Source organism: Meles meles, chromosome 8 (assembly GCF_922984935.1).
Source record: "Meles meles chromosome 8, mMelMel3.1 paternal haplotype, whole genome shotgun sequence".
Classification (NCBI taxonomy): Eukaryota; Metazoa; Chordata; class Mammalia; order Carnivora; family Mustelidae; genus Meles; species Meles meles.
In genome coordinates this window covers 79,643,324-79,671,227 of record NC_060073.1, presented here as the reverse complement: position 1 = coordinate 79,671,227, position 27,904 = coordinate 79,643,324, and the positions used below count along the sequence as shown (strand labels likewise).

General features: G+C 40.9%; 1 protein-coding gene across 1 annotated transcript; it reads right to left on the bottom strand.

The window, feature by feature from the left end:
* Positions 1–863: 863 nt before the first annotated feature.
* On the bottom strand, positions 864–23,037 carry MED17 (mediator complex subunit 17). The gene is made up of 12 exons (XM_046016861.1): positions 22,535–23,037; positions 20,047–20,213; positions 17,949–18,168; positions 14,274–14,410; positions 14,102–14,186; positions 13,529–13,681; positions 12,434–12,564; positions 11,625–11,809; positions 8,544–8,681; positions 4,241–4,358; positions 2,428–2,587; positions 864–1,423 (listed from the first exon to the last, which is right to left on the bottom strand). Exons 1-12 carry the CDS (start codon positions 22,782–22,784, stop codon positions 1,212–1,214), a joined length of 1,956 nt encoding a protein of 651 aa, XP_045872817.1. The 5' UTR covers positions 22,785–23,037; the 3' UTR covers positions 864–1,211.
* Between the last annotated feature and the right edge of the window lie 4,867 nt (positions 23,038–27,904).

Here is a 27,904-nt window from a genome sequence, read left to right as displayed (position 1 = left end):
AGACCGATTTTTTTAAAAAAAATTTCTGTGTAAAGAAAGATTAAAAGGGGACAAAAAAGCAAACACAAAGATGTTACGGTATTTGGGGCTTACAAGCTCCATTTTTCTTTTAAACCTTTTAAAGTTACTTCAGAGCCATCTTATACATGATTAAAAGGGTTATCTTTTAAAAAACTGAAAGCATTTCTCATAAGGAAAACACTGCTTATGTATTACTTATGGTGGTTCCAAAAGACCCGTATCCACCTAAGTCTCTTAAGAAGGAAGGTTCCTCGGGCACATTTTAGGATTGGGGGCTAGTTCCAGGAAATTCAAACAAGTCATTTGTAAAATGTCATCAATCCACCAATCCATTAGTATTTTTCCCTCAGGAAGGAATATTAAAGGAGTAAGACAGGACGAGACTCTCACTGGAAGAGGAGGCCAGGGCTCCCGCGGGGAGGCTGGAGAAGGGCAGCTTACAGGGAGAGGTGTGACCACATCCGGTCCGAGCGGGGGGGTCACTCACGTCGGGGAAGAGACCAAAAGGGGACCCAAGGAAGTCCTAAAGGTCCATTACACCTTCTGTGCCTTCAGCTTGCACCTTCCAGGAAGCTCTCAAAGTACCAGTCTTGGTATCAGACCCGGCCATACCCAAGACAGCTGGAGGAAGATGTACTTGGTTTGTTGAGACAAGCGCCGGCTCCCCCTGCAGGCAAAGTGTGCTGTTCCACTCCCTTCTGGGGTGAAGTGTGCTCCTGGAGGAATGCTGACTCACAGAGTGTTTAAATATTCTTACGCAATCTTTTCAACAAATAGTGGAATAAGACACACTGGCTAAAGACACAGTATATTTAGGTTGTTAAGAGTTCAGAGAAGATCTGGAATTTTTAACCATATGCTTTATTTGATGCCAACATCAAAGGGATACTTGAAAAGTTGAGTTCAAACCCATAAATTAGTTAACATTTCAAGTTGACTGCATAAAAAAAGTTGTTCTGCATCTCCCCTACTATAAATCCTATCACTGTACATAAGTGTCTGCATTTCAAAGCACAGTCACTTATAAAGTGAAATGTTTCAAAATACTAGGTAAACATTTGTTGTTGTTTTTTTAAACAATGATCTTTTGGAAAATTTCTCTTCCTTGTGCTTAGAGTTCATCTTCTCAAGTCAGTTTCTCGAAACTTCTCTGGAAAAAAATAAACTAGATACGGTTCTGGAAACAAAAATCATAGTAGGCAAGGGCTAAGTGCAGACATAAGCAGCTCCATTTTATAAACAAAGTTTCGACCTTCCATTTTATTCCACTGAACTTCTCTGAACGGTCCACGAAGATGATTCCATTTGCTATCTTGTAAAACGTCACTTTTTGGAAGATCTTTACACTGGTTACGGGGAAACTGAACCATGATCTTGCTTCCACTTTCAGGGCCGTTACGAACTGTGGAGCAAAACCAAAATACCAATTTAATTTCCAAACTAGAAAACAAGGGTCCCACAACTTCATTCTACCATGAATACAAAAACCTTTTCTACCAACTTGAAAGCGCTTGTTAAAAAGAGGCTGTCAGTTTTAATATGCTAACCACCCTCCCCCAAAATTCCAAAAGCGTGCTTATTTATATATACTAGGCCGGTATAAATATTCATGAATCACTGTTTGTACCATAAAAATGGGGTAAGATGAATTCTGGCTTAGGAAAGTCAAATGTCCTATGTATTTTCACAAGACCAATCTATATTTTTTCTAAAACATGTAATACACACCTAATCAAACATTCAGAATCAGGACTGGGAGAGATGCAGACAAGATTTTTCTGAATTAAGAACTTCAGGTTTTAATGAGGCTTCATCACTCAGCAAAGAAGAAATGGGCATTCTGAAACTCTTATCAATAAAGACCTGGCAATGACCAAGCCTGCAGAATCACAAGCTGTGATTCTGTGGGCTAAGTCTTCTAATTACTCTTTCAAATATTTGGAGCAGGTATTAGAAAAGACCATACTAAAGCCTAAGTACTCCAAAGATCATTTTCAACTAGATAACACACGTGTTTATTAAAGTGCCCTGGACAGAGTGGGGGCTTAAAAATCCCCTCTCCTCTCTGTTGGGGACCAGATGGGACTTGGCCTATTTGCAGCAGTACATTTCCCAAAAGCATTTATCCATCAAAGGTTTGGTTTTGAACTGCAGGGTAATAATGCTGAAAGCAGTTTTCAGAGCTCTTAGGAAAATCTGTCACCAAACAAAACATTTTTTATGACCACCAGAAAGAGAATCAATAATCTGTTGCTCTGAATAAGAGCCGTGATCACATAAACGTTCAGCATAACTCCTATATGAACTCACTGCAGAGAGAAATTACTCTGAAGTATGTTTAATGAGTACAGGAGAACATTAAAGCCAAACTCCCAAAGATCTCCCATTCAAGGCAGCGGCCAGTACCTGAGATAGCATAGTCCCCACTCGGGGAGGCCACAGTGATGGCAGAGGCATTGCCAATGCTCTCTATGGGCCCGAGCCCCACATGATTGCTGAAGCTGAGCACCTGCCAGCCCATGACCTTGGCGAGCTGCTGAACTGCATGCACCTGATGCTGTGACATCTGCGAATGAAGAAAAGGAAACTTTATGCATCTTCACGATGGAGATTTCCTTTGCAGTAACCTGACATCATGACTGTAAACTTTTCTTGGGGTGCTCACTGCCTAGCACGGGAATCCTCCTCTGTGGCTGTTGCGGGGAGGATCCCACCTTCCACTGCAGGGGCTAAAATGGCCTGAGACTCATCTTCCCTGTCCACTGGCCAGCTTGAGCACAGGAACAGGACTGAAGCTTAGTCAAGTGGAGACAACCACCTGGGTCACTGAATGTGGAGCAACATCGGTAGCAGGGGGTGACTATCTTCCAGTTACCCCTTCAAATCCACTCACCACCCTCCTCTGCCCAGGGAGGATCACCCATATGGTTCCATCCTCTGGCTTTGGGTTGGGCTTAGATAACGGGAACCGCTCAGGTAATGGAAGCTAGAAGGATGATGGGGAAGAGAGTAAGGTCGGGGCACTTATAAGCCCAGTATACTCCCCTGTGAGGTTGTATCTGTGACAGAAGGTGTCTGCTTTTCTCAAGTGGCCTGTCCAGAGGACTCTGCTTCAGGGCACCCATAAGCCCCCCTCTTATCTCTTTGGCCTAGGACTGGTGACCACTAAGCCCCCCAGGCCTGCTTACCTGGTTATTACTAGCACTAGGTCACCATGCTCTCCCAGGTGTTCTCTGACACCCACACTTCTGTAAATCCTTAGTAATATGAGCGTGCCACCTACTTCCTGTTAAAATCCTGTCTGATGCATTGGGGCCATCTGGAGTGCACTGGGCCCCTATCGAGGAAGGAAGTAGCAAATCAGGATCTTCAAGCCTTCCTATCAATTCTGGGAGCTACCCACCAGCCTTCCAATACATTTCTGTGTACGCATGCTTAAGGTGACCAAAGTCATTTTAGGTGTAAGCAACCAAGGGGTGCTGTACCTCATAAATGCATTTCATTTACTTGGCACCAGAGTCAGGAAAAAAGATTACTGCTTCTAGGATGGAGGGCATCAGTATTTTCTTTTCAATTTTATATGAAATATGTGAATTTTGTGAATGGTATATCAGCATTTCTAAACCTATGCTTTCTCCCACAACTCGGTTTTTCACTGGATCATCATAGCTCCATGAAGAACATAGGAAAAATACTGTTCTTAATTTTATAAGAACAGGAAAGAAAGGTCCAGAAATTTATCCAGAGTCACAAAGCAAACGTGTGGTGGAGCTGGGACTAGAACCCAGCACTTTCCATGCAGCTCCTGAATACTGAAGAATTTGTTCTTAGCGCTTAAGCAGAATATTCCACTATTATGGCGAATGGTCACTATAGTTTTCTATCTGATCTGCCCTTCTCTGGTTTTCTGGGGTTAATATTTCTTCACTTTTATGAGGTCCCAAGGGGGTTGTAAACCTTGGCAGACATCAGAAATAAAAAAGTTTGTAATCTCAGAGCTGGTCCTTCATCATCAACACAAACTAACTGGAAATAAATCTAGGACAGCTTATCAACATTTTCAGTTAACCCATAAGTTGTAAAATGTGCATTAGAAATTAAATAAACAGCAGGAAAAAATGGCTTTCTTTTTATAACTTAATATACTTGAACCACTCCTAACACTTTGTTCTTTAAGCGCTATGAGAGGCAGAGGCTCAGGACTGCCGTCAACCCTTACCTGGGACAGAAGGAAATCCTGGAGCTCCTGCTCCTGATGAGACAGTGTAATCACCCTCCCATCTCTGTGCACAACTCGGATCTGCTCAACTCCGATATTCAACTGCAGCTGGATGGACCTTGATAGACACACATACTAAAAATCAGAAATGTTCAAAATTACCTTATACAGTCCCACAAACATTAAACCTTAACATCAAAGAAACAGAAAATACCAATTTGGATAACCTGTGCTAACACCCAAAGGGGCAAGGTCCATAGGACTCCTGCTGGCCTCCCTGAGGCCACACTGAGCACCAGTCCGCTCAGAAGGCTGCAGGCAAGGAAGCACAGCTTGCCACCAACCACCAACCACTGCTCCTCTTCTCGGGCAGTCCTTCCGCCTTTGCTGCAGTGAGCAGAGATCCACACTGGGATCACGTGGGACCTGCCATCACTCAGAAACCTCATTCCCAGAGGGAGCCACATGTTCTCATAACAACTCCATAGGCATGCTTTCCAAGGGCCCCACAAAAGATACTGCCCAATTTTAGAAGTCACCCCATCTGGGGAAATCCACAGGCATCCCTATCAGGCATTTCTAATCCCTACCAGTCCAGACCAATTTTACCAGTTTGGGATCATTTTTGCCAAAAGCAATGTTGCCTAGTAACGCAGATGGCATCCTTTCTAATCAAGTTACTCAGGGACAAAAGCTAGAGAATTAACCAAAGAGCAAAGTCTCATACAGAAAGGGAAAAGATTTGTTAACTCTATGCCCTCTTTTGAAATAATCCTCAAACAAGTCAGACTATGCACTCTATTAACTTGGCTTACGTCAAAGAAATTCACACACAAAATAACACGCACATTCTTCCAAACCAATTCACAGATTTTTAGCGTAGCATATGACATGTACAAGAAACGTGAAATTCTTCAAATCTAACCATTTAGATGAATAGCGCAGAAAAAATAGCATTCTGTCTTTCTATATTTGAGAGTACCTGCTTTATAGACTTTATTTTACAGTGAACATTTAGGAATAAGACATTTAAGCAATTATCTCCACAGAAGTGTAATTTTAACAGTAAAAGTTTACACATTTCTTGCAAAGAAAACGACAGAATTCAGATGTCTTAAAAAAAAAAAGCTTATACATCTAACCAAATTTTAAAAATTCTGAAATGACTATTGGTAGGGGCATAGTTACAGCAGCTACTCTGAAAAAGCAATTTAGTAACATTCATGAATTTTAAAGGTCCGTATCTTCTGGCCCAGCAATTACACCTGTAGGACTTTATCCTACAGCTAGACTTACACATGTACAAAATTATTTTGCTGGCATCCAACTATAATGTTCAGCAGCAGAAGGCTGATTAAAAGTTGTGGTACACACAATGAACACAATAAAGCTGTAAAAAAGAAATAAATATGAGGTAGTGATAAGGATGTTTATTCACCAATATAGTACCGCTGAGTTGGAAAAAAAAAAAAAAAGCACACAAACTGGGAATGACTGCTGGTATAGGGTTTCTTTTGGGGGTAATGGAAATGTTCTGGAATTAGATAGTGATAGCAGTTCTACAACACAGGGAATATACTAAAATCCACTGAACTGTACACTGGTTTGGTTTTTTTTTAAGATTTTATTTATTTATTTATTTGACAGATAGAGATCACAAGTAGGCAGAGGCAGGCAGAGACAGAGAAAAGAGGAAGCAGGCTCTCCGCCGGGCAGAGAGCCGGATGATCCCAGGACCCTGAGACCATGACCTTAGCCAAAGGCAGAGGCCTCAACCCACCAAGCCACCCGTTTTTGTTTTTGTTTTTTCTTAATCTTTTTAAATAGGCTCCACACCTAAACTGGGGCTTGAACTCACAACCCTAGACTAAGAGTCAAATGCTCTACTATGCCAGCCGGGCATCCCTGAACTGTGTACTTTAAAACAGTGAATTTTAGGTTATGTGAATTATATCTCAGTATTTTAAGGCACAAAATATTGTAGGAAAAAAGCAGGAGATATATATATATATATATATATATATATATATATATGCTTGTAAATGCATAGACTTTCCTGGAAGGATGTGTAGAAACTGTTTTAAATGCTTGCTTTTGGGGGAGCCTGGGTGGCTTAGTCCATTAAGTACCTGACTTCAATTCAGGTCCTGATCTCAGGGTCCTTGGATCAAGCCCTGCATCAGGCTCTGTGCTCGATGGGGAGTCTGCTTCTCCCTTCTCCCTTTGCCCCCTCCTCTGCTGGCTCATGCTCTCTCGTTCAAATTAAAGAAAGAAAGAGAGAGAGAGAAAGAAAGAGAAAAAGAAGAAGAGAAGAGAAAAGAATAGGAAAGGAAAGGAAATGCCTGCTCCTGGAAAGTTCTGAGAGAACTCCTTTGAACCTTTAAGTAGCTTAAGTTGACCCCAGCTACAAAAGATGAGGAAAGGGTGTTCTATGACTTCCTTTCCTTCCTGATGCTATCAAGGCTATGTTTATCACTAACTCTTCTTCACAGAAGTTTATAACCACTGGGTCCTATGAGCCAGTCTCACATTTGTCTGGTCTTAGATATAAATGTAAGTAACTCAACATTGATAACTTTTTCCTTTTCTACTCCTTTGTGCTCTTTAACATTTTATTATGGACCTTTTAAACACAAACATAAGTATATAGTACTATAGATTCTGTATATATAATAACATATCCAAAAGAAATATCATGAAAGTCAATGGCGCCTTCACCCAGCCCTAACAGTTAAAATGCAAGCCAAACTTCTTTTATCTTACTCAACCACTACTCTCCCACCACATCCCAAGTCACCCCAATTATTCTGTTTCTTTAGTTATAGGGGAAGAAAACCATGATCTGCCTTCACCCCACCATCTTTTCCTGGAAGTTGCAAGACTGATTTTGTATTCTTTTATCTTCTGTATTCAATCTTTTAAATCATTTTCATTGACTATTTTTCATTTTTAAAAAACAGTAAATTAAAGTCTCAGTATTAAAAAAGTGCTATTTAAGGGTATTATACTTGAGGTGTCTGGGTGGCTCAGTTGGTTAAGCAACTGCCTTTGGCTCAGGTCAAGATCCTGGGCTCTAGGGATCGAGTCCAGCTTAGGGCTCTCTGCTCAGCAGGGAATCTGCTTCTCCCACTGACCCACCGTCCCCATGCTCTGGTGTGTTTTGCTCATTAGAGAGACCACCGTGACTGGTTAGGTCTGCCTGAAAAAAGCAACTAACGTTTGAAAAATAACAGGCATTCACCAGCCTTGATGAATATTTGCTGCTGGCTCACTCAGACTGGCCTAGGGAAGGGCACTCCCTCTATATCCTGCCTGTTGTTAAATGTCAAAGAGCCTCAAATGGAGGCCAAAAATGCCTTTTGTGGCTACTTGCTAATTTTATTAACTTCATTTACTCCCCCCAGTTTTACTGAGATGTAACTGACATATGGCATTAGTTTAAGGCATACGGCATAATGATTAATAAGTGTACATATTGTGAAATGATCATCATAGTATGTTAACACCCATCACTTCACATGCTACCCATTTTTCTTCTTGTGATAAGAACTTCTAAGATCTACTCTCTTAGCTAATTTCAAATATACAACATGGTATTTATGAACTAGTCGCCACGCTATATACTGTTTCCCAGAACTTGCAGGTTATAACTGGAAGCTTGCACCTTCTGAACACCTTTACCCATTCTGCCCCCAACCCACCCCGCATCCCTGCCACATCTGGCAACCACCAATCTGTCCTCTGTATGTTAGCTTGTGATTTGTGAGTATAAATCAGGAACAACACTTCTCTGTGAATGGTGGGGTGAAAGTCATTTCACGACCTTCACGGACACAGCTCTCAGCCCCATTTTAAGGGCATAATTATGAACTGGATTAGATTAAGTTTAGCACCATGCCACAGTTTTGTGGCCATGAGAGAGCCACAAAACTCAGGCTGTTCTAGACACAATATGGAGAGTACAGGCTCCACTATAAATGGTCCTAATCACTTCAAATACCCGAGCCACAAGACCACAGCCCCCAGCCAGAAACTCAAGCAGATCAGCCTGAGGTGTGGTAGCCTCCCCCTCAACGAGGAGGTTCTTTTTTTTTAACAGCTCAGACACGTGACATTTACATACCAGAGACTATTTCAGACATTCTTACCTCTCATCCTGATGCTCTACACTTGATGAAATTTACTGGAATGTTATGTCACCGTAGCAAATAAAATCCAAACATCTCAATGTAATCACTCAACAGACACCAACACATAAAAGCAACTTAACATTTTAAATGAATGACTTATTTTTGACACTTACTTGCATATCTGTTCATAGCCTTGTGATGTGATTAAAACCTTCACGCTAGATTCATAGACATCATTAATATTTGACCAGTGAGCCTGTATTTGAGGGTCCTCAATGCGACTTGCTAAGCTGTCAATGGTCGCAGCAGTTCTTTTAAAGAGAAGAAGTCAACAGTTTTAAAAAGGCACCATATAAACCAGTAAGATTATAAATACTTATCAATGTTATGGCTAGGTGAAGACAAGAGGACTACTTTTCAAAAATACCACATTTGAAAAGCAGAGACTTTTCTTTAAAGGAAAAAAAGTCAGATGAGGAGATGAGAGCCTCCTGCAGGCCGCCGGGCGCAGGTGCCAGCGCCCCACTATGACACGCACTCTCACACAGGCGGATTTCCTCTGAACTCCAATTGGTTTTCTCTCAGGAAGGCTTACCAGAACATACGGAAGAAAGGTACTCTTAGGGTACAAACCTCAGCTCTAAAAAGCACATACAGCACTCACAGATGGCAGTCCTTGGTCCCTGGTAACACAGGACATGCCTCCAACTGAGGTCCATCACTCACGTAATGACAACTGTTTTCCTGAGAAGCCAGTGAGACTCTGTGCACAACGAAAATCTTACACTCCAAGAAAGATAAATACTATATGTACACATGAGAGAGAGGATTCAAATCTGTATGTACGCACCAATGACCCTGTCAAATACATACCATTATTATCCCTATTTTTCAGTCCAGCCACGTTTAGTAATGTGCCTAAGGTTACACAGCCGTGAACTGGGGCACAAAACTGGGAGCCTAACTCCAAAGCCAAAAACCCAGGGGTATAAACCTACAGCCAGTAATCGTCCTTTTTATATACGCTAATCAACCGCCACTGCCCAGAAAAAGCATAAATCATGAAAGCTAACCAAACTACTGAAGGTTCTTGGGTTCTAGTTTTCTGATTCTAGCACTTGATTGGGAAGAGAAGGAAAACGCCAGAAGAAATGCAAACAGCCACTGAGGTCAAGGGGCACTGGGATCCGCTCTTTTACTGCTTCTGCTCTGGTACAGGTTTCTTTCAATCCCTAACTTTCTCTTCCTTTCCTGGGATTCGTTTCCTTGAGAGTGCTTCAAAAATTCCTAGGGCAGATTGGGCTATATCCAAGAGCGTTCATTCTCGTATTATGTTTTAGCAAACTAGAAATAAAAAGTATCTGGCATGGGGCGCCTGGGTGGCTCAGTGGGTTAAGCCGCTGCCTTCGGCTCAGGTCATGATCTCAGGGTCCTTGGATCGAGTCCCACATCGGGCTCTCTGCTCTCTGCTCGGCAGGGAGCCTGCTTCCCTCTCTCTTTCTCTCTGCCTGCCTCTCTGCTTACTTGTGATCTCGCTCTCTTGCTGTCAAATAAATAAATAAATAAAATCTTTAAAAAAAAAAAAGTATCTGGCAATTGAGAATAAATTGAGAATCTGGCAATTGAGAAACCAGGGACTATTCACAAGATGAGATATTACGTAGCTATTAAAATATCTCTGAAAAACATTAAATGAAAACTTTAAAAACTTTACAATATTAAGTAAAGGCAGGACATAGAATTTTATGATTCCAGATTTTCTATTTTTTTTAAAGACATACACACCTGGCGCACACACATCAAAACACATGAGCAGTTGGTCTTGCTGTGTATGATGCTGATACAGATGAGGCTAATACATTGGAACATCACTTTTATAACTGGGGGAAAACGGGAGCATTTTACAAGTTTTGCTGCTTCCAAGACTGTGACTAATACTCTGAAATGTATAATGGTTCTAAAAATAGCTACTTCCGGGGTGCCTGGATAACTCAGTGGGTTAAGGCTCTGCCTTCAGCTCAGGTCATGATCTCAGTGTCCTGGGATCAAGCCCCACATCGGGCTCTCTGCAAAGCAGGGAGCCTGCTTCCTTCTCTCTCTGCCTGCCTCTCTGCCTACTTGTGGTCTCTCTCTCTGTGTCAAATAAATAAAATCTTGAAAAAAAAAGAAATGCACATGTGGAAGGAACAATAGTAATCTACCATATTTGATTTTTATAAGGAACTTCTGCATACATTGTTTAATTTGATCCTAAGACCAGATTCCTGTATCCTTAACTGACAGAGAAACACGTAGAGGGCCACAGACATGAAAACTAAAGTTAGTTAGCAGGTGAGCTCTGGCTTAGACACATTCTTTTACTCCAGAAGCACCACACTATCTTCTCTAACACATCTTCCTAATTCATTTTACTAAAAGCTGCAGACATTAAGTTTCCACTCAAAGACCACAAACTAATGCACCATTAAAACCATGACTTGTGTCAGTAGGAAAAAATGAAATCAAAAACTACCACCCAGAGCAGAGGGGGCCTGTACCTGAAGGTCTGGTGTTTTAGCCAGGCACAATTTTGAAAAGTAAAAACAGCCCTCTTCACCGAGGACCGAAAATAAAATACAAGAGCACCTCCAGCACTTGAAAAAGATACACTGAGGTAAGATCATGGTAAGTTCTTTTGTAAATGGTGTGTACAGAAGCAAGATGAGCGTGAGGTTTGGAGCTACACAGACCTGGGCTCAGATCCTGATTCTGCCACTCTCTTCAGCTGTCTAACTGTGAGGGAGCTACACAACTTCTTTAGGCTTCAACCTTCCCATCAGTGAAAATGGGCTCACACCTCCTATGCCAGAGAAGAAGAGCTAGATAAGTCAACATATGGGAAAGTGCTTTCTAAAGTCTTAGGAAGTGGGACAGCCAAAACATAGGGAAAAGATTAAAATCAGTTCAGGAACAGGTTTCTGGGGGATGGGTCACTGAAGAAGGTGAGGAGTTCTAAGGCACATTCCTACCTAGCAAGGTGTCTTTCAAAACTGTAGCCTGTGTCAGAAACCATCTCGAAAGTGACATGAGCCCCAGAGCTCAGACTTCTCCAAACCTGGCAGGACCATCCCTAAATGCAAACGCTCTCCCTGCAGTCACCCTCCTTTTCCTAGGAAAGAAGGTCATCTCATGGCAAAAATAATGTGTATAAGGTAACTAATAAAGGAAAAACGACTGTAGTTTCCAAGAAAAATAGCTGCTTTGTTCATCCTTACCTGCTCCTCAGGAAAATATGCTTTGCTTGTTTAATGATTTTTTCTAGAAGCCCTTCACTGGACTGTAGTGAATTAATTTCATTTTTATCAAAAGCCTGAGGACCTGAAAGTCTCATTCTCTTGTGACCAAAAGGGGCACTTGCTGGATGAGGCATCACGATGGAACTCAAGGTCTGTTTATGAAACTGTAACAAGAACAGCCATTTATTAATTTTTTTGTTGAAGTACAGTTGACAACTTAGATTAGTTTAAGGCACATGACATGATTTTTGTATATATGGTAAAATGATTCATAACAAGTCTAACTAACCTCTGTCACCATAAAGTTACAAATTTTTTTAAAAGTTGTTAAAAAACAACTACTGCTTATACGTTAAAGGCAGGGGAGACTGGAATACATACTTCTGTGAAGTTTCTCAGGGGGTTCTATTGAAATAAGCCTAAACTGTGAGCCAGCTCCCTGGAAACACAGTTCTAGATAACCTGAGTAGAATACGTCCTGAAACAACCCAATTATCCTGTTCACAGGCTCTGGAAAGACACGGTCCCCATCACACATCCAGAATCACCCTTCCCTCCCGCACCCTGCCTGCTCTTCCTACGTGCCTAGACGTAACCTGCGGTGTATTTCCACCACCACAAGTGATGCTCAGGAACAGACTGATAATCCTGCTTATCTGTGTGTTCCCCCAGCACAGAGCAAGGCTCCTGCACATCACAGAGAGTGACGGTCACAGAGAGGAGCTTATGCACGTGTGCTGCACCAGACATGCCTCCCACCATGCAAGAAGGAACATTTCGCTCATTACCTCTCTAATTAGTAGATGCAAATTATGCTCTAAGACATAAAGATGGTCTTCCGGACTTGGCTTCTCAGTACCGGACTTTTGGGATTTCTTATCATTTGAGGAATGGCACAAAGAAATCAGTAACTGCAAGCCTATTTATAAAAAGAAGCAGGACAGGGACAAATCACCCGAAGACAGGAACGCATAGTTGTCTTCAGAAAGTACAATCACAGCCCATTCTCAAAAGATCCATTCGAAACTGAAGATCAGGGTGCCTGGGTGGCTCAGTGGGCGAAACTGAAGATCAGGCTTCATGATTAACATTCTCAGACCAAAATGACTATCCGTGAGTATAATAAACTATTGCGCATTTTAACAATTCAAATTCTTTGACGTGCCATATGGCTGTTGACCTTAAGCTATGGTTAGACAAGTGAACAGAAGGTGTATGTTAACTAATTAGTTTCTTCTTGTCTTTAAAAAGAGCAAAAACAAAACACAACACCACTTTTGGGAAAAACAATAAAATACGGAGTTGGTAGCTGGTCTTACTGATGAGAAGACAGATACTCTTCCTTGTTGCCATGAAAACCAAGATGGAAACTTTCAATTCTAAAAACCCCGTCCTTTGACAAGACCCAAGAAGATACATCTCAGAATTTATATAAAAAACAAGCACACAGCTAACTACAAATTGACCTCTGAGGCAGGTCTGACTGCTCATGAGTAATATAATTAAAATCCCAATTTCCACGAATTTAGGAATATAACAGATACTGAATAACAACTGTTATTTAGACAGCAAGACAGGATCCCTGAAAAAATCTTCCATAAATGGTGTTAGCACAGACCTCACAGCCACTGCTGCCAACTAACAGCGTTACTGGTACAAATGTTTAATATACCCTGTTTAAAATCCAGAAGTTACACTACTTAGGACACAGGACAGAATGAGGTTTGTCCTGCATGCTTTATGAGTTACCATTATAGCTAGGAGGCGGCCTCTTTGCTCTAACTGTTCCCCCAACACGGACAAATATATAGTTACCCCACTCTGTCCTGCTCCCCAAACCACAAAATCCTATTTACAAACTCAAAAGGGTTGGCTGCTCTTACTTGGAAAAGGCTGAGAGATAATCTGGTTTTTCACCACAATGTGAGGGATCTGTGACTTAATTTGAACAGCTTCCCGAGAGAGCTGTGCAAAAATTTCTTTACACAAGAGAACGTTTTGTGCTGCTTCTAATTTCGTCTGCCAGTGTGGGGAACCTGAAAGACAGGAGACATACATATATATCAGTTATCTAACTATATTACGCATGAATTAACTTAAATGGTGATCTGAATACATGTATCAAAAGTTCAGAAAACACTATACCAGAGCATACTGTTTCCAAAATACAAAAATTTTCCTTTCTTTTACACAGAGAAAATTGGTGAAGAAGTTCAATCTTAAAAAAAAAAACAGTGCTCGCTTCGGCAGCACATATACTAAAAAAAAAAAAAAACAAAACAAAAACAAAAAACTGCATAGCTATTCACTAATGGTTAGTGAACAGGTTATAAATAATAAATTTCCAATTGTTCTTACTCCAAAGTACCTATTTTCCCCTCTACATTTATCATCAGTTTATTTGGGAACATAAGCTCAGACACAACTAGAAGTTAGAGGACAGAACATAAGCACACCTGGTTTGGATTTGGGCAAAGGTCGTTTAAAGAGGTTGACTGTGCCCAGATCACCTATGTCTGGAGCTTGTTTCTGAATTGAAACCTATGGGACAATAAAAACATGAAAAGGTGTTGTTAGCAAATTAACTTCTGGGGTAAGTAATAATTACTTAAAATACTTGTCAAATACCTTGATATAGGCAGACCCTTCTAAATCGCTAGGAATCTGAACATCAAGAGGACAGTAATCTTCAGGTATCTTCTTATCCAGATCAATATCTGTATTCTTTATTACTTCAAATGTACCGTGATGGGGAAAGAGAGATCCTAACGGGGTATTAAAAATAGGAAAATAAGAACCAGTTAACACATTAATTTAACATACATTAGTAAATAATACTATTTCACTGAATATAACGTTACTGAATCATAAATTAAATTCCCACCCAAAATGTGTTTTGGGGGGCATGGGGGAAGGGTAGTAAGCAAAGGGAAGAAAGGAAGCAGGAAAAAAGGTATTTACCTTAAGAAAAAAAATAAAGAAAGAAAAGAAAAAAGGAAGAAAAAAAGATTTTGTCATCTTGAACTCATCTTCAGAGTAGGATTCTACTTTCAGAAGTCAGAATTCCCCAATTCACATTAATGCTGCAACACTTAGGGACTCCAGTGTCTTGACTTAAACCACCTCAACTTGAGTGCTATTGATGGGGCTTGGGGGGGGCAATAATGGCTTACTTTGGCAAATGAGTCCTTTTAAAATATGACTTTACTATTGTTATCAGGTTGTTATCACAATGATCACAGCCAGGGCTCCTTGCTTCATCCCTTGACACTTAAAGCTTTTATTCTACTGAACTGTCAATCTTGTAAATATTTACTGTGTAACTTCTCTGAATATCCCTTAGCAGTTTACAAGCCATTACCATGATCACCTCCAAAAACCTATTATAGCTCAACAACAAAGAATTATACAAGATGTGAATTCAAGCTCATCAAATTTTGGTACACTGCCAACAAAATATATTTTTGAAGCCTTGGCTTGAATGGGAGAAAAAGGCAGCAAAGTGTTTTCACTGCCCTCTCTCTTTTGCCCAGGATGTGAAAACAGCTTAGATGACTTAGGGGAGAAAAAAAGAATTAAGATAAAATGGAAGAATTTTTTTCCTTTTATGCTTAGTTTTTAAGGGTTACAGGTAAGCTCCTAATTGAGAAGATATTTAGTCTCTTGACTAAAATGTCATTTATGGTTTAATATGTGTTAACATATAAACTCAATCTTTAGAGTTTCTGCTAAATATACTGATCAAGTGGGATTTACTCTAGGCGGCAGGAGTGGTTCAATATTCGCAAACAATCAAGATGATGCACCACATCAATATAAGAATGGATGAGATCCTCTCAATAGATGCACAAAAAGCATTTGAAAAAATACAGCAAACATTCTCGATAAAAACCCTTGAGCAAGTAGGGAGAGACAGAACATACCTCAACATGATAGAGGCCATGATCAAAAGACCCACAGCTACCATTACCCACAATGGGGAGAAACTGAGAGCTTTTCCTTTAACCTCAAGAACAAGACAGGGATGTCCACTCTCACCACTACTATTTAACATAGTATTGGAAGTCGCAGCCTCAGCAATCAGACAACAGAAAGAAATAAAAGGCATCCAAATCAGCAAGGAAGACGTTTTCACTATTTGCAGGTGACATGATGCTTTATTTAGAAAACCCAGAAAGACTCCACCAAAAAAATTGTTAGAACTCATACATGAATTCATATAAAATCAACAAAGAGAAATCTGTTGCACTTCTATATACCAATAAGCAGCAACAGAAAAAGAAATCAAGGAATGATCCCATTTACAATTGCACTGAAAACAGTAAGATACCTAGGAATAAACCAAATCAAGGAGGTAAATGATCTGTACTCTGAAAACCACAGAACACTTATAAAAAAAACTGAAGAGGACACAAAGAAATGGAAATACAGCTCATGGACTGGAAAAACAAACATTGTTAAAATGTCTACAATACTGAAAGCAATCTTCACATTTAACGCAATCCTTATTGAAATACCACCAGCATTTTTCACAGAGCTGGAACAAACAATCCTTAAATTTGTATGGAACCAAAAAAGATCCTGAATAGCCAAAGCAACCTTTAAAAAGAAGAGCAAAGCTGGAGGCATCACATTTCCAGACTTCGAGCTGTATTACAAAGCTGTAGTCATCAAGACAGTATGTTACTGGCAAAGAAACAGGCCCATAGATCAACAGAACAGAAAATCCAGAAAGGGACCCATGTAATCTTCGACAAAGGCAAAAATGGGGGCACCTGGGTGGCTCAGTGGGTTAAGCCTCTGCCTTCGGCTCAGGTCATGATCCCGGGGTCCTGGGATCGAGCCCTGCATCGTGCTCTCTGCTCAGCAGGGAGCCTGCTTCCCCCTCTCTCTCTGCCTGCGTCTCTGCCTACTTGTGATCTCTCTCTCTCTCAAATAAATAAATAAAATTAAAAAAAAAAAAGCAAAAATGAACTAATGGGGACTCCATTTACATAAGAGCTCCTGCAGAGTGAAGGAAACAATCAACAAAACTAAAAGGCATCCGATGGAATACAAGAAGATATATGCAAACAACATACCCAATAAAGGGTTAATTTCCAAAATTTATGAAGAACTTATCAAACTCAACACCCTAAAAAAACCAAGTAATCCAGTCAAGAAATGGGCAGAGGACATGAGTAGACATTTTTCCAAAGAAAACATCCAAGATGGCTAACAGATACATGAAAACATGCTCAACATCACTTGTCATCAGGGAAATACAAATCAAAACCACAATGAGATACCACCTCACACCTGTCAGAATGGCTAAAATCAACAATACAGGAAAAAGCAGGTGTTGGCGAGGCTGTGGAGAAAGGGAAACCCTCCTACACTGTTGGTGGGAAAGCAAGCTGGTACAGCCACTCTGGAAAACCGTATGGAGGTTCCACAAGACGTTAAAAATAGAGCTACCCTATGACCCACCAGTTGCACTAGGTATTTACCCAAAAGATACAAATATACAGATTTGAACGGGGCATGTGCACCCTGATGTTTATAGCAGTGTTGTCAACAACAGTCAAACTATGGACAGAGCCCAAATGTCCATCAACTGATGAATGGATAAAGATGTGGTACACAGCCACACACATCCACTGGAATATTACCCAACCATCAAAAGGAATGAAATCTTAACCATTTGCAACAATGTGGATGGAACTAGAGTGTATCGTGCTAAGCTAAATAAGCTGGTCAGAGAAAGACAAATAGCATAAAATTATTTTCACACATAAGTAGAATTTAAGAAAGAAAACAAATGAACATAAAGGATTGGGGGCGTGGAATGAGAAACAAATCATAAGAGACTCTTAATGTTAGAGGGCTGTTGAGGGAGGTGGGTGGGGGATGGGTTAGAGGTGATGGGGATTAAGGAGGGCACTTGTTATCATGAGCACTGGGTGTTGTATGTAGTGATAAATCACTGAAATCTATTCCTGAAACCAATACTGCATTGTATGTTAACTAACTAGAATTTAAATAAAAATCTGGGGAAAAAAACAATATAAAAATAAAAGTTTTGCTAAATGTACTCAAAGGTAAACTACATAAATAGTTTAAATTCAATTCTATAAATACATGTCTATGTATTTATTAAAAGTAATTCCAGCTTATCAGGTTTATGTGTACAGAAATTAAAACTTCAAAATGTAACATGTAACTGAGAAACAATATATTATACAATATGCAACATTCTAGTCAATCCTGTATAGTTTTTTGCCACACTGTATTAAAAGCATAGTTTTTAACAATGATCTATACCTGCACTTCTATAGCTCAGATCTCCCAGAATCTTATCCCCAACTTTTCTGAGTTTCCAGTGTTGCCGTAATCTCAAAAGCTCAGAGTTGAAGTCTCTTTGCAGTTTATTTTCTTGGTTTTCAGTAACTGATTTGGTCAGTCTTTCTGCCCCCTTCAACAGGATCTGGGCTGCTCCAGCGAGCGACTTCTTTTTCGATATCAACTGCAGTGTCTGTGGATTCTATCAGAAAATAGTGTAGTTCTGCATTTTTAAACGATTTCAACATTCTCTTAATAATAAAATACCTACTCAAGAGAAAACTGAGAAATTAAAGACAATCAGGTAACACCGTTTTTTGAAAGATAACCACCTTAACCTATTTCTCTGATCAACTCAAATAAAATTATGTTAAACCACAACCACCACACTGGACTACAAATCAGAACTTATGCCAGCTCTGCCCAGCTTGGATGAGGTTCCCCTCTCACGCTGTGCACATGCCCACCCCAACCCAAGTGTTTACCCTTTTGTGGCGCTCATTATACTTCTGGTGAAAGTCTGTAATCACCACTCGAAGGTCATCCACATGACGGTAAAACCTACCATGTCCAAAGACCTAGAACAATGCCCAGCACATAATATTTGATTTCTGGAATAAGTAAATGACCTCAGTGAATACAGCTGTAAAATTATCTTACATTATGGCAAGCTACTAACGTGTCTTTGGAACAAAGACTGAAGACACACAGCATTAAAATTAAAGCACTTTATAGCAGGCTGATTTTTGGAAAACTGATGAGAAATCATAATTATAAATATCCAAGATCACCACCAATCTGTGCACTCCAGTCACCAGATACACTTCGAAGAAAGACAAATTTAATATAAGAAAGGTTGACTGTGTGAGTCAAAATCACCAAGTCTCATAAAACATTGTAATAATCTTTTGACCATATTAGAAAACCTAATTCTAAGTTTCCGGAGAGCTAGGGAAATTCCTGGAGACTCCTGGGTGGGAAGAGCATGGGAAGGTGGCAAAAGCTGTGGGCGCGGAATAAGGTGCTAGCGTTCTTGGCCGCTAACCACGGACCTTACTGCATCCGAACACATGGGCCTGTTTTCGCCCCGTAAAACAAAGGAACCAGACTGAATAGTCTCTAAGAAATCTTCCAGCACAATGTTTCTGGACCCTGAAACTACTATTACCACATGAGCAGTTCTATACAATTCACTTCACTTACAAAAGGGTAAAACAACCATTACTTCCTCTCCTTGCCACTAACCTGGTCATGGACGGGATGCTTGATTTCACCTCCTAAGTGGCCTCCCTGGTCTCAGGCTCTTCATGCACCAATTCCTCCTTCTGTTTCCTTTCACCTTCTAATGTTCAAACACCGAACACGCTCTTCATCAAACCTCAACAATCTTACCTAGCTTTCAGTTGCTTCCATAATTTGGCCTAATTTTTCTAATCAGGCCCTAAAAAGAGGTTGAAGGGGAAAATTGAGACTTGGAGAGAATCACTTGTTGAAGGACCCAGGGCTAGTGAGGGCAGAAGCAGGATTTGAACCCAGGTCAGTCTGACTCCAAAGGCATTTTATCATCACGTTTTTGTGTAATACATTACAAATCAATGACCCAGGCTGTAAGAATCTGTTAAGAACTGGGAAACTTTAGGGGCTCCTGGGTGGCTCAGTCAGTTGGTGGCTGACTCTTTTTCAGCTCAGGGTCATGGGATCAAGCCCCATGTTGAGCTCCATGCTCAGCATGGAGTCTGCTTGTCCCCTTCCCTCTGCTCTTCCTCGAGCTCCTGCTCTCAATCTCTCTCTAAAATAAATAAATAAACCTTAAAGGTGGGGGAAGATTTGGTAAGCTTTAAAATATTACATTATTAATGAAATTTAATTAGCTCTTCTGAAGGTCACAGAGCCATTAATAAAATAGTAAGTAAAGGAGATGCTATTTTTATGCTAGTTTGTTTTGAACCCGTTAGTGTTTAGATCTTCATCTGGACTTAATTTTGCATGAAAGGTAAAGGAGACAGTAGGCCCATAGCCTGAGAAGTGGTCCTGGGACTTAATAAAATGATACCATTATTCAGTTGAAGTCCACACATACCTGTTTTGGAGGAAGTGCGTCCTGAGAGACTGGATCAAGAGTCATAAATTTTTTATCCCTAACAATACTGAGGACATCGTAGAGAACACACATCTCTGTTAGGGCACTTCTCAAGTTGTTCCTCACGGAGTCCCAAGGCCAAAGAGAAGGCTGAAATTTTACCAAACCTAAAAAGAGAAAGGAAAAAAGAAATTCACAGGTACGAGTTATACTGACTAGAAGACAAATCTTATTTAGATGTTACAAGTATGAAAGAAGAAACGACTTATTTCAAATCATTTCCTGTTTTATCCCATTCTGTCCACCCTTTCTTGAATCTCTGTAAATATTTAAGTTAGCATTTCCTATAATGGCAAAACAAATTTGGTATCTAATTTCCACATATTGCAGTATTTGTAAAATTTATACAAATAACCTTTTCTACCAGATCTTAAAACTTGAATAATTGGAGAGCATTTCCAAAATATTTTAAAGTACAAAAATACAAATGACTGATATTGGCAGCATTCAGATACTAAACAATGTTAACATGCCTTCCAACCTCTGAAATCATTTTGCTGAATTTCACCACTACATACTCACTGCCTAGAGTTCAAACAGAGTTATAGAGTAAAAAAGTCAAAGTTTGGTTGAGGAACCAGGTGGTGGGTAATAGGGAGGGCACGTACTGCATGGAGCACTGGGTGTGATGCCAAAACAATGAACACTGTTATGCTGTAAATAAACAAATAAAAATAAATATAAAAAAAAAAAAAAGTCAAAGTTTTCCTTTATTCTCCACTCCTAATTCCTCCCCTCCTGAGAGGTAATCAGTATTGACAGTTGGGGTGTGCCCATGCAAATGTTTTTCAATACATTTAAATATATTTACTTCCATTTTTCTATTGCTTGTTTTTTTTCCAATTACTATGTCCTAGAGAGACTTCCATGCCAGCACATATAGATTTAATTCTTTTAACTCTGTTTGACATTCTGGAGCATGGATATTATATACAATAAGTTTAACCATTTCTGCTTCATGGACAGGTAGGTTGGTTTCACTAATGCTAGTAGTGGTAAACACGTTGAACACACATCTGTTTACAGCTTTTTCTGAAAGCTAAATTCCTAGCTGTGATTTAGTGGGTCAAAGGAGATGCATATTTAACACTTTTGACACATACTGAACTGCAAAACTGGCTTCCAAAAAGGTTTTACCAATTCACATTCCCAATACAGATATTAAGTCTTTTAAGTTGCTGCTAATGGTATGCACGAGAATAGTGTTTTAATAGTTTAATTTGTAAGATCCCTACTAGTAAGATCCGATGTCTTTTTCAGCCAGCTGTTTATACCTTCAGGCTATTTTTCCAGTGAGTTGTCTTTTTTTCTCCCAGTTTGCAGGGAATCTTTGAACATCAGGGACAACAACCACTATGTGTCCAGTAGGCTGCCAATAGTCTTCCCAGTCTCTCCTTTATTTTCTTTGTTTGTGGCACCTTTTATCATTACTTTAAAATTTTATGTAATTAATCTCTCTTTGGCTTTATAATTGTGTTTCCTATTGTGCTTAAGATCTCTTCTGCTCCCAAAGTTCTACGTCTACAACTTCCTTCCAATTTCTTTATATTCCTTTCATTTGCATTTCAATCCTTGTGAAATTAATCAGGAGTGTGAAATATGAGATAGTACCTATATTTTACTCCCAAATGGACCCCCAACTGTCCTAACACCATTAGCTCGAGAACCCATCTTTAAATTCCTATTTACACAGGGTCTGTTGCATACCCAAAAAATTTGCACATACCCAAATCAAGAATTGTATTTTTTAATCCCTGATAATAATGAGAATCCAAAACCCACTAACACTTTTTCTACTATTCTCTCCTAATTAGCCTCCCTCTTATCAGTTTTGTTTTCCCTGTAACCCATTTGCTACTACAGATCCAGAGTAGTCTTTTTACAGTACAATCACCTGTCTCCTTAAAATCCTTCCAAAAGCTATCAGCTATCTTTCTAATAAAACCCAAATGCTTATCTGGGCCTGGTGGCTCGACAGGATTCGGCCCCCGCCTACCTCTTAGACCTGACCTCATATTCCAGTCAACACAGACCTCTCTCTTTTCAGCAGGTGTTATCAGCATCATCCCCATTGCTCAGGGAAGCAAAGTAACTCGGACCATAATGGCAAGAGCAGCGATATGAACCGCAGGGCTCTTAACCAAGTGTGCCACATTACAGACTTGAGCACTTCATCAGTGAGTGTCTCAAATGCTTCGACTCGAGAAACGGTGCAGGAGGGTAAGGAGTATTAAGAGGCCGGCAGCGCCCTAAACTGTCCAGCTGCGAAAAGATCCCAGTGAGCACGATTACTATTCCGTACGGGAGTGTTCAGACACACACGCAACCACATCTCTCTCCACGCGGGAGAGCCGGAGTGGCATTACATGGGCGGATACCGGGGCCTCCAGACCCGCCGGCGGCCGAGAGCAGCACACACGGGCCTCACCTTCCTCATCGTCCTGGTCCGCGCTAGACCCGGCGCCAGCCCAGTCCTGTGCGTCGCCCTCGGCCCCCGCCGCCTCCTCCTCCTCGGAGCCCGAACCCTGGCTGAAGTCGATCCGCTGGGCCAGGCGCGCCAGGTTCTGCGACATGGACAGCGGCTGCAGGTACGTCTCAGTGCCATCCAGGCCCACCTCCTGGACCTGCTTTTCGCAGGCCGATTCGATGCTGATGCGCACAGCGCGCACTCCAGACATGCTGGCGGCGTCGCGGGGAGGCGTCGGGAGGACGCCCGCGCAAGCAGAAACCCGAGATGGGAAGCAGAGGCGCCTCCGACGAGAGCCCGCAAGCCGGAAACCGCGGTACCTCCGCGGACCTCGGAAAACCAAACACTGCTGCGGGGCGGGAAACAAAGCCCAGGGCCAAGCGACTTTCCCAGAATGCACCGCAGTCCCCTGGCCCGGCTCCAAGTCTTCAGGAGGCGCCGGCACTCCGGGCTTCCGGGGGAGCGCTTCCGGCTTTCCCAGCGCAGCGGAGGGAAAAACTTCCTGGTGTGTAGGAGGCGTGGCCGGGAGTGGGAGGGAGAAGGGGGAGGCGGGACCTCGATGCCGAGGGCGTGGATTGGCTGGTGCGCGTTGTCCGTCTGCATTTTAAAGTGTTACTTGCTTCAAGTGATGGAGTGCGGAAAGTTCAAGAAAGCCGAAGAGAAGTAGGGAAAAGGAAATGAATGGGTCCCTGGGTCTTAGTGATTAGAGTTTCTCTGACAGTGCTAAGATTTGAGAGTTTACACCTAGAGAAACATGTCTGAAGAGTTATAAAATAAGGACGTAATTTGAGGAAAAACATAAATCGTGCTTATCACTACTTAAAATTGTACTGCACAATTAGTTTATTATGTTTTCCTCTTAGCTGTAACCTCCTGGAGAGCGACTATCTCCAGGAAGCATAATAGACACTAGCACGTAATCTGAGCTTAATTTTTATTTCATGCCCGAGTAACTGAGAATAAGTAGTACTTTAAAAGATGAAGCAATTATATAACTTCAGTCTGAGTCCTCAAGAGTATGTCATTAGTATTAATTCCACAGAGGAGGCTAGATTATTTTATATTACAAGACTCTAAGGAATTATGTATTTATCATTTTTTTAAAGGATTTATTTATTTGAGAGAGAGCGAGAGCATGAGTGGGGTGGAGGGGCAGAGAGAGAGAGAGGGAGAAGCAGACTCCTGCTGAGCAGGGAGCCGGACACTGGGCTGGATACCAGGACCCTAAGATCATGACCACCAAAGGCAGACCCTTTACTGGCTGAGCCACCCAGGAGTCCTAATAGCATTTACCATTGATGAGGGATAGAAGCAGAAAAATTTCACCTTTAGCCCAAAAGGCTGACCTATAGCCTATATAGCTTTGATAAGGATCAAGCCGGAGCTGGCTCATACATTCTCAAAGGGTCTCATTGACTCCCTTTAGATCTCACCCATAGTTAATAGCAAGCTGACTGACAAGCACCAGAGAAATCTTGAAAAAGATTTTTGAAAAAGAAGTCTCAAGAATTCATTAATTCTTCCTTTCTCTCGTTTCTTTCAGAGAGAGACAGAGTGTGCGAGTGGGTTGGTGGGGGGGCAGAGAGAGAGAGAGAGAGACTTAAGCAGACTCTGTGCTTAGTAAGGACCCTGAGGTAGGATTCTCATGACCCTGAGTTCATGACCTGAGCCATAATCAAGAGTCAGATGCTTAACTGAGACACCCAGGTGCCCCTCAAGACTGTCTTCCTGACCATTTGTGGCCCCCATCAGTCATGAGTCTTCGCAAGTTTTGTACTGACCAAGATATTATTTAAGTTTTTGACTTCCTTTCCTAAGATATTTAGGAAAATAGGATTGCGATGGTGTCAGTCTCTACCAAAACAATGTATGGGGGTATCTGTTAGGAATGTGAATTTTCAAAAGAGAGACCTATTTTTTGGAAGCTCAGCTGTGGTTCTTATGCACAATCATATTTGAGAAACACTGTACTCTCTATGCATAAGTTTGTAAAATGTTTTAACTTTAAAATTTGATTAATATTTATCATTGGCTCTATTTGAGCCCATCACTGTGCTAAGTATTTTAATCCTATTTCTTATTTCACCTTTTTAAGGTTCTTGTACTTCTGCATTTTGGTCCTGGCATCTGTTTTCTCTTCTGGGCTAGGGCACACACCCAAGAATCAGAATCTACGCTGGGCTCAGCTGGCGGGTTCTACTTCAAGATCTAGGACCACAGGTCATTCAGAGAACTCTGTACCATAAGTTTCTCATTGTTCTTGGACAAGCAGGCTGTTCAGGGTATGTTCTTACGGTGACAGCAGAGGTACAAGAGGGAAGCTCTGCCTGCATTACCTGTCTGACATCCACATAGTCCATGGCCATGCCTAAAAATCAAGGATGGGAGAAGGGACACTCTCAGCCTTTTCAGTTGAAGGAACTGCAGAGTTACAGGGAAAGGGGTATGGATAAAGGGAGGAACAAGGCCAACAATCTGTCACATATGGAAAATAATCCAATTACATTCCCCCATCTCACATCATAAATAAAAATTCCAATTAAGTTAAAGACCTAAGTATAAAAAACAGAGTGAAGTCTTCTATGCAGATTCAGATATATATGAGACTAAGTCCTATTTAAAGGAAGTGCTCTATGAAAATTATTGGTCAGATTTTTTTTTTATTTTATTTTATTTATTTGACAGAGAGAGATCACAAGTAGACAGAGAGGCAGGCAGAGAGAGAGAGGGAAGCAGGCTCCCCACTGAGCAGAGAACCCGATGAGGGACTCGATCCCAGGACCTGAGATCATGACCTGAGCCGAAGGCAGCGGCTTAACCCACTGAGCCACCCAGGCGCCCCTATTGGTCAGATTTTGAGGGCTCATGGACTCAAATCTTCCTCAGGGAAGAAATGAGCCTCCCCACCCCCACCATCTTTCAGGACTGAGGAGACAAGAGATCTACTAGGATCTCAATTAAAACTCCAAGGAACACAAGGAGTAACAGGCTCTAAGTAGGGGCCTGAATCTTATTTAAAATGCAACCTACCCCAATCCGGCTCAATCTCCGATTATATTGAGGAAATCAGTCTCTCACTTTATCTACCTTAAAAAAGAAAGGTAGGAACCCTTACCAGTGGGAGATACCTAGAACACACAGTATCCAGCTTATAATAGAAGTAGTGGTTGTAGATACGTAAAAAGGCAGGCAAGAGTGACTGATAATCAAAACCTAAAACAACAGGAACATATCCGTGGATGATCAAAACATTGGAGATGGCAGGCAAGAACTTTAACTGATCAATACTGTTAGATGAAAATGGATGTAAGGGTTTCAGCAGAGACTGGAAATTATTTGCTAGCATCTTGGGTTGATGGTCCATCACTGTGCCAAAACCACAGTCTTACTTTAATAAGTTTATAAATTTTGGTATCTATACATCCAATACCCCCTGACCTTGTTGTTCTGATAAACCTTTGTTTATCTTGGCACCTTGCTATTCCGTATTTTAGAATCAACTTGTTCTATGAAACGCCACACTGGCATCAGAATGGCATGGAACTGAGTTTATAGATTTGACAAGAAATGCTTCTGGTGCTTGTATGATAGTGCATTTTTGTAGATATAAGTGTTTATTTTGCATATTTTTAAGTTTTCAACAGTTTTATAATTTTCTCCATGATAATTATATATAATCTTTGTTAAATGAAAATATTGCTATGTATTTTTGATAACATTGTAATTGATATTTTTCACATTTTACATTTTTAACTATTTCTTACTGGTATGAAGAAATGCAGCTCATTATTTTACATTGGTTTTATATTTTGAAATCTTCTTGAATTCAGTCTAATAATTTCACTATAAACTCTCTTGGGTTTTCTAAGAATCAATCACGTTTTCTGCCACAAAAATTGTGTTTTTCTTCCTTTTCAGTCATTATTCTTTCTTGCTTGCTTTTCCTGGCTAGAACCTCTTCCAAAAGTTGATATTAGGCATACTTGTCACATTTCTTTCTTTCTTTTTTTTTTTTTTTTTAAGTAATCTGTATACCCCACACAGGCTTGAACTTACAACCTCAAGATCAAGAGTCACATGCTCTATGGGCTGAGCCAGCCAGTCGTCCCATCACATTTCTCATTTTAAAGTGAATATGGCATTAACATATAGCTTTGAAATACATATATAGCATTATAAAACTGCTTCTTAGAGCATGTACTAGGTGTTAGCTAGTTATCTTATTTTGTTCACAACCTCCTGTTTCTTTTTTTTGTTTGTTTTAAGATTTTATTTATTTGAGAGAGCGAGAGCGAGAGAAAGCACATGCAGGGTGAAGGGCACAGGAAGAAGGAGACTCCCCGCTGAGCAGGGAGCCCAGTGTGGGACTTGATCCCAGAACTCTGGGATCATGACCTGAGCCGAAGGCAGATGGTTACCTGACTGAGCCACCCAGGGTCCCTACTGTTTCCTAAACATATAAAGTTCCCTCCTGCCTCTGGACTTTTAAATCTACCAGGAAAGATGTTTTTCCAAATAACTTCATGATTCACTTTCTCGTTTCTATCAGGTCTCTGCTAAAATGTCTCTCTTCCAGAGTCTTTTCCTGATCTACCTTTATATAGAACAGGTAATAAAGAGTCTGATGGCATTTTTTTATGTTTGACTGCCGATAGCTTTTAAGCCTCACTCCTCCCTCTTCCCATTCTGTTCCATATTTGAGCAAGCTGATAAGCCTGGCTGCTCCTTCTTTGACACTTGTGGGAAGTTTAAACTGCATATGGAATCATCATGCTGGCCCTAACCTTTCACCACCATAAAAAGCCCAAGTCAGTCTCCTTTCCCTGTTCTCTCAAGCCATTTTTGGACCTGTTTGGGAGCAGTCCTGCTTTCCCCAGAAAGCCTCATTACGCAAGCAGTAAATCCTTTCATACCCTGTTTGGCTGTGTGTGACTTTATCCAACATCCAAACCAAATTTCGGATGACGAATCCATCCTCTCACATGTGAGATGGACACAACAGTCCACCCTGTGCTTTTTTTTTTTTTTTAATAGTTCTTAATACCACTTGGCATCTTCTATATCTGTTTATTGTGAGTTTTCCCGTTATATAAATGACTGAGTGATCGAGCCCCGCATCTGGTGAAGCATCTGGCATAACCTTCCACACACTCATTCGTTCAACAAATACTTACTGAATGCCTGCTTTGGCCAGGCCCTGTTAAAGGCATTAGTGCTACACTGGTTAACAAAGCCCTTCCCCTCCTGGATCACATCCCAGCGGGCAGAGTAGGTGTCCAATACGTTTTTGTTAAACCAATGAACAGTAAGATTTTTTTCCGTCTGGAGGTA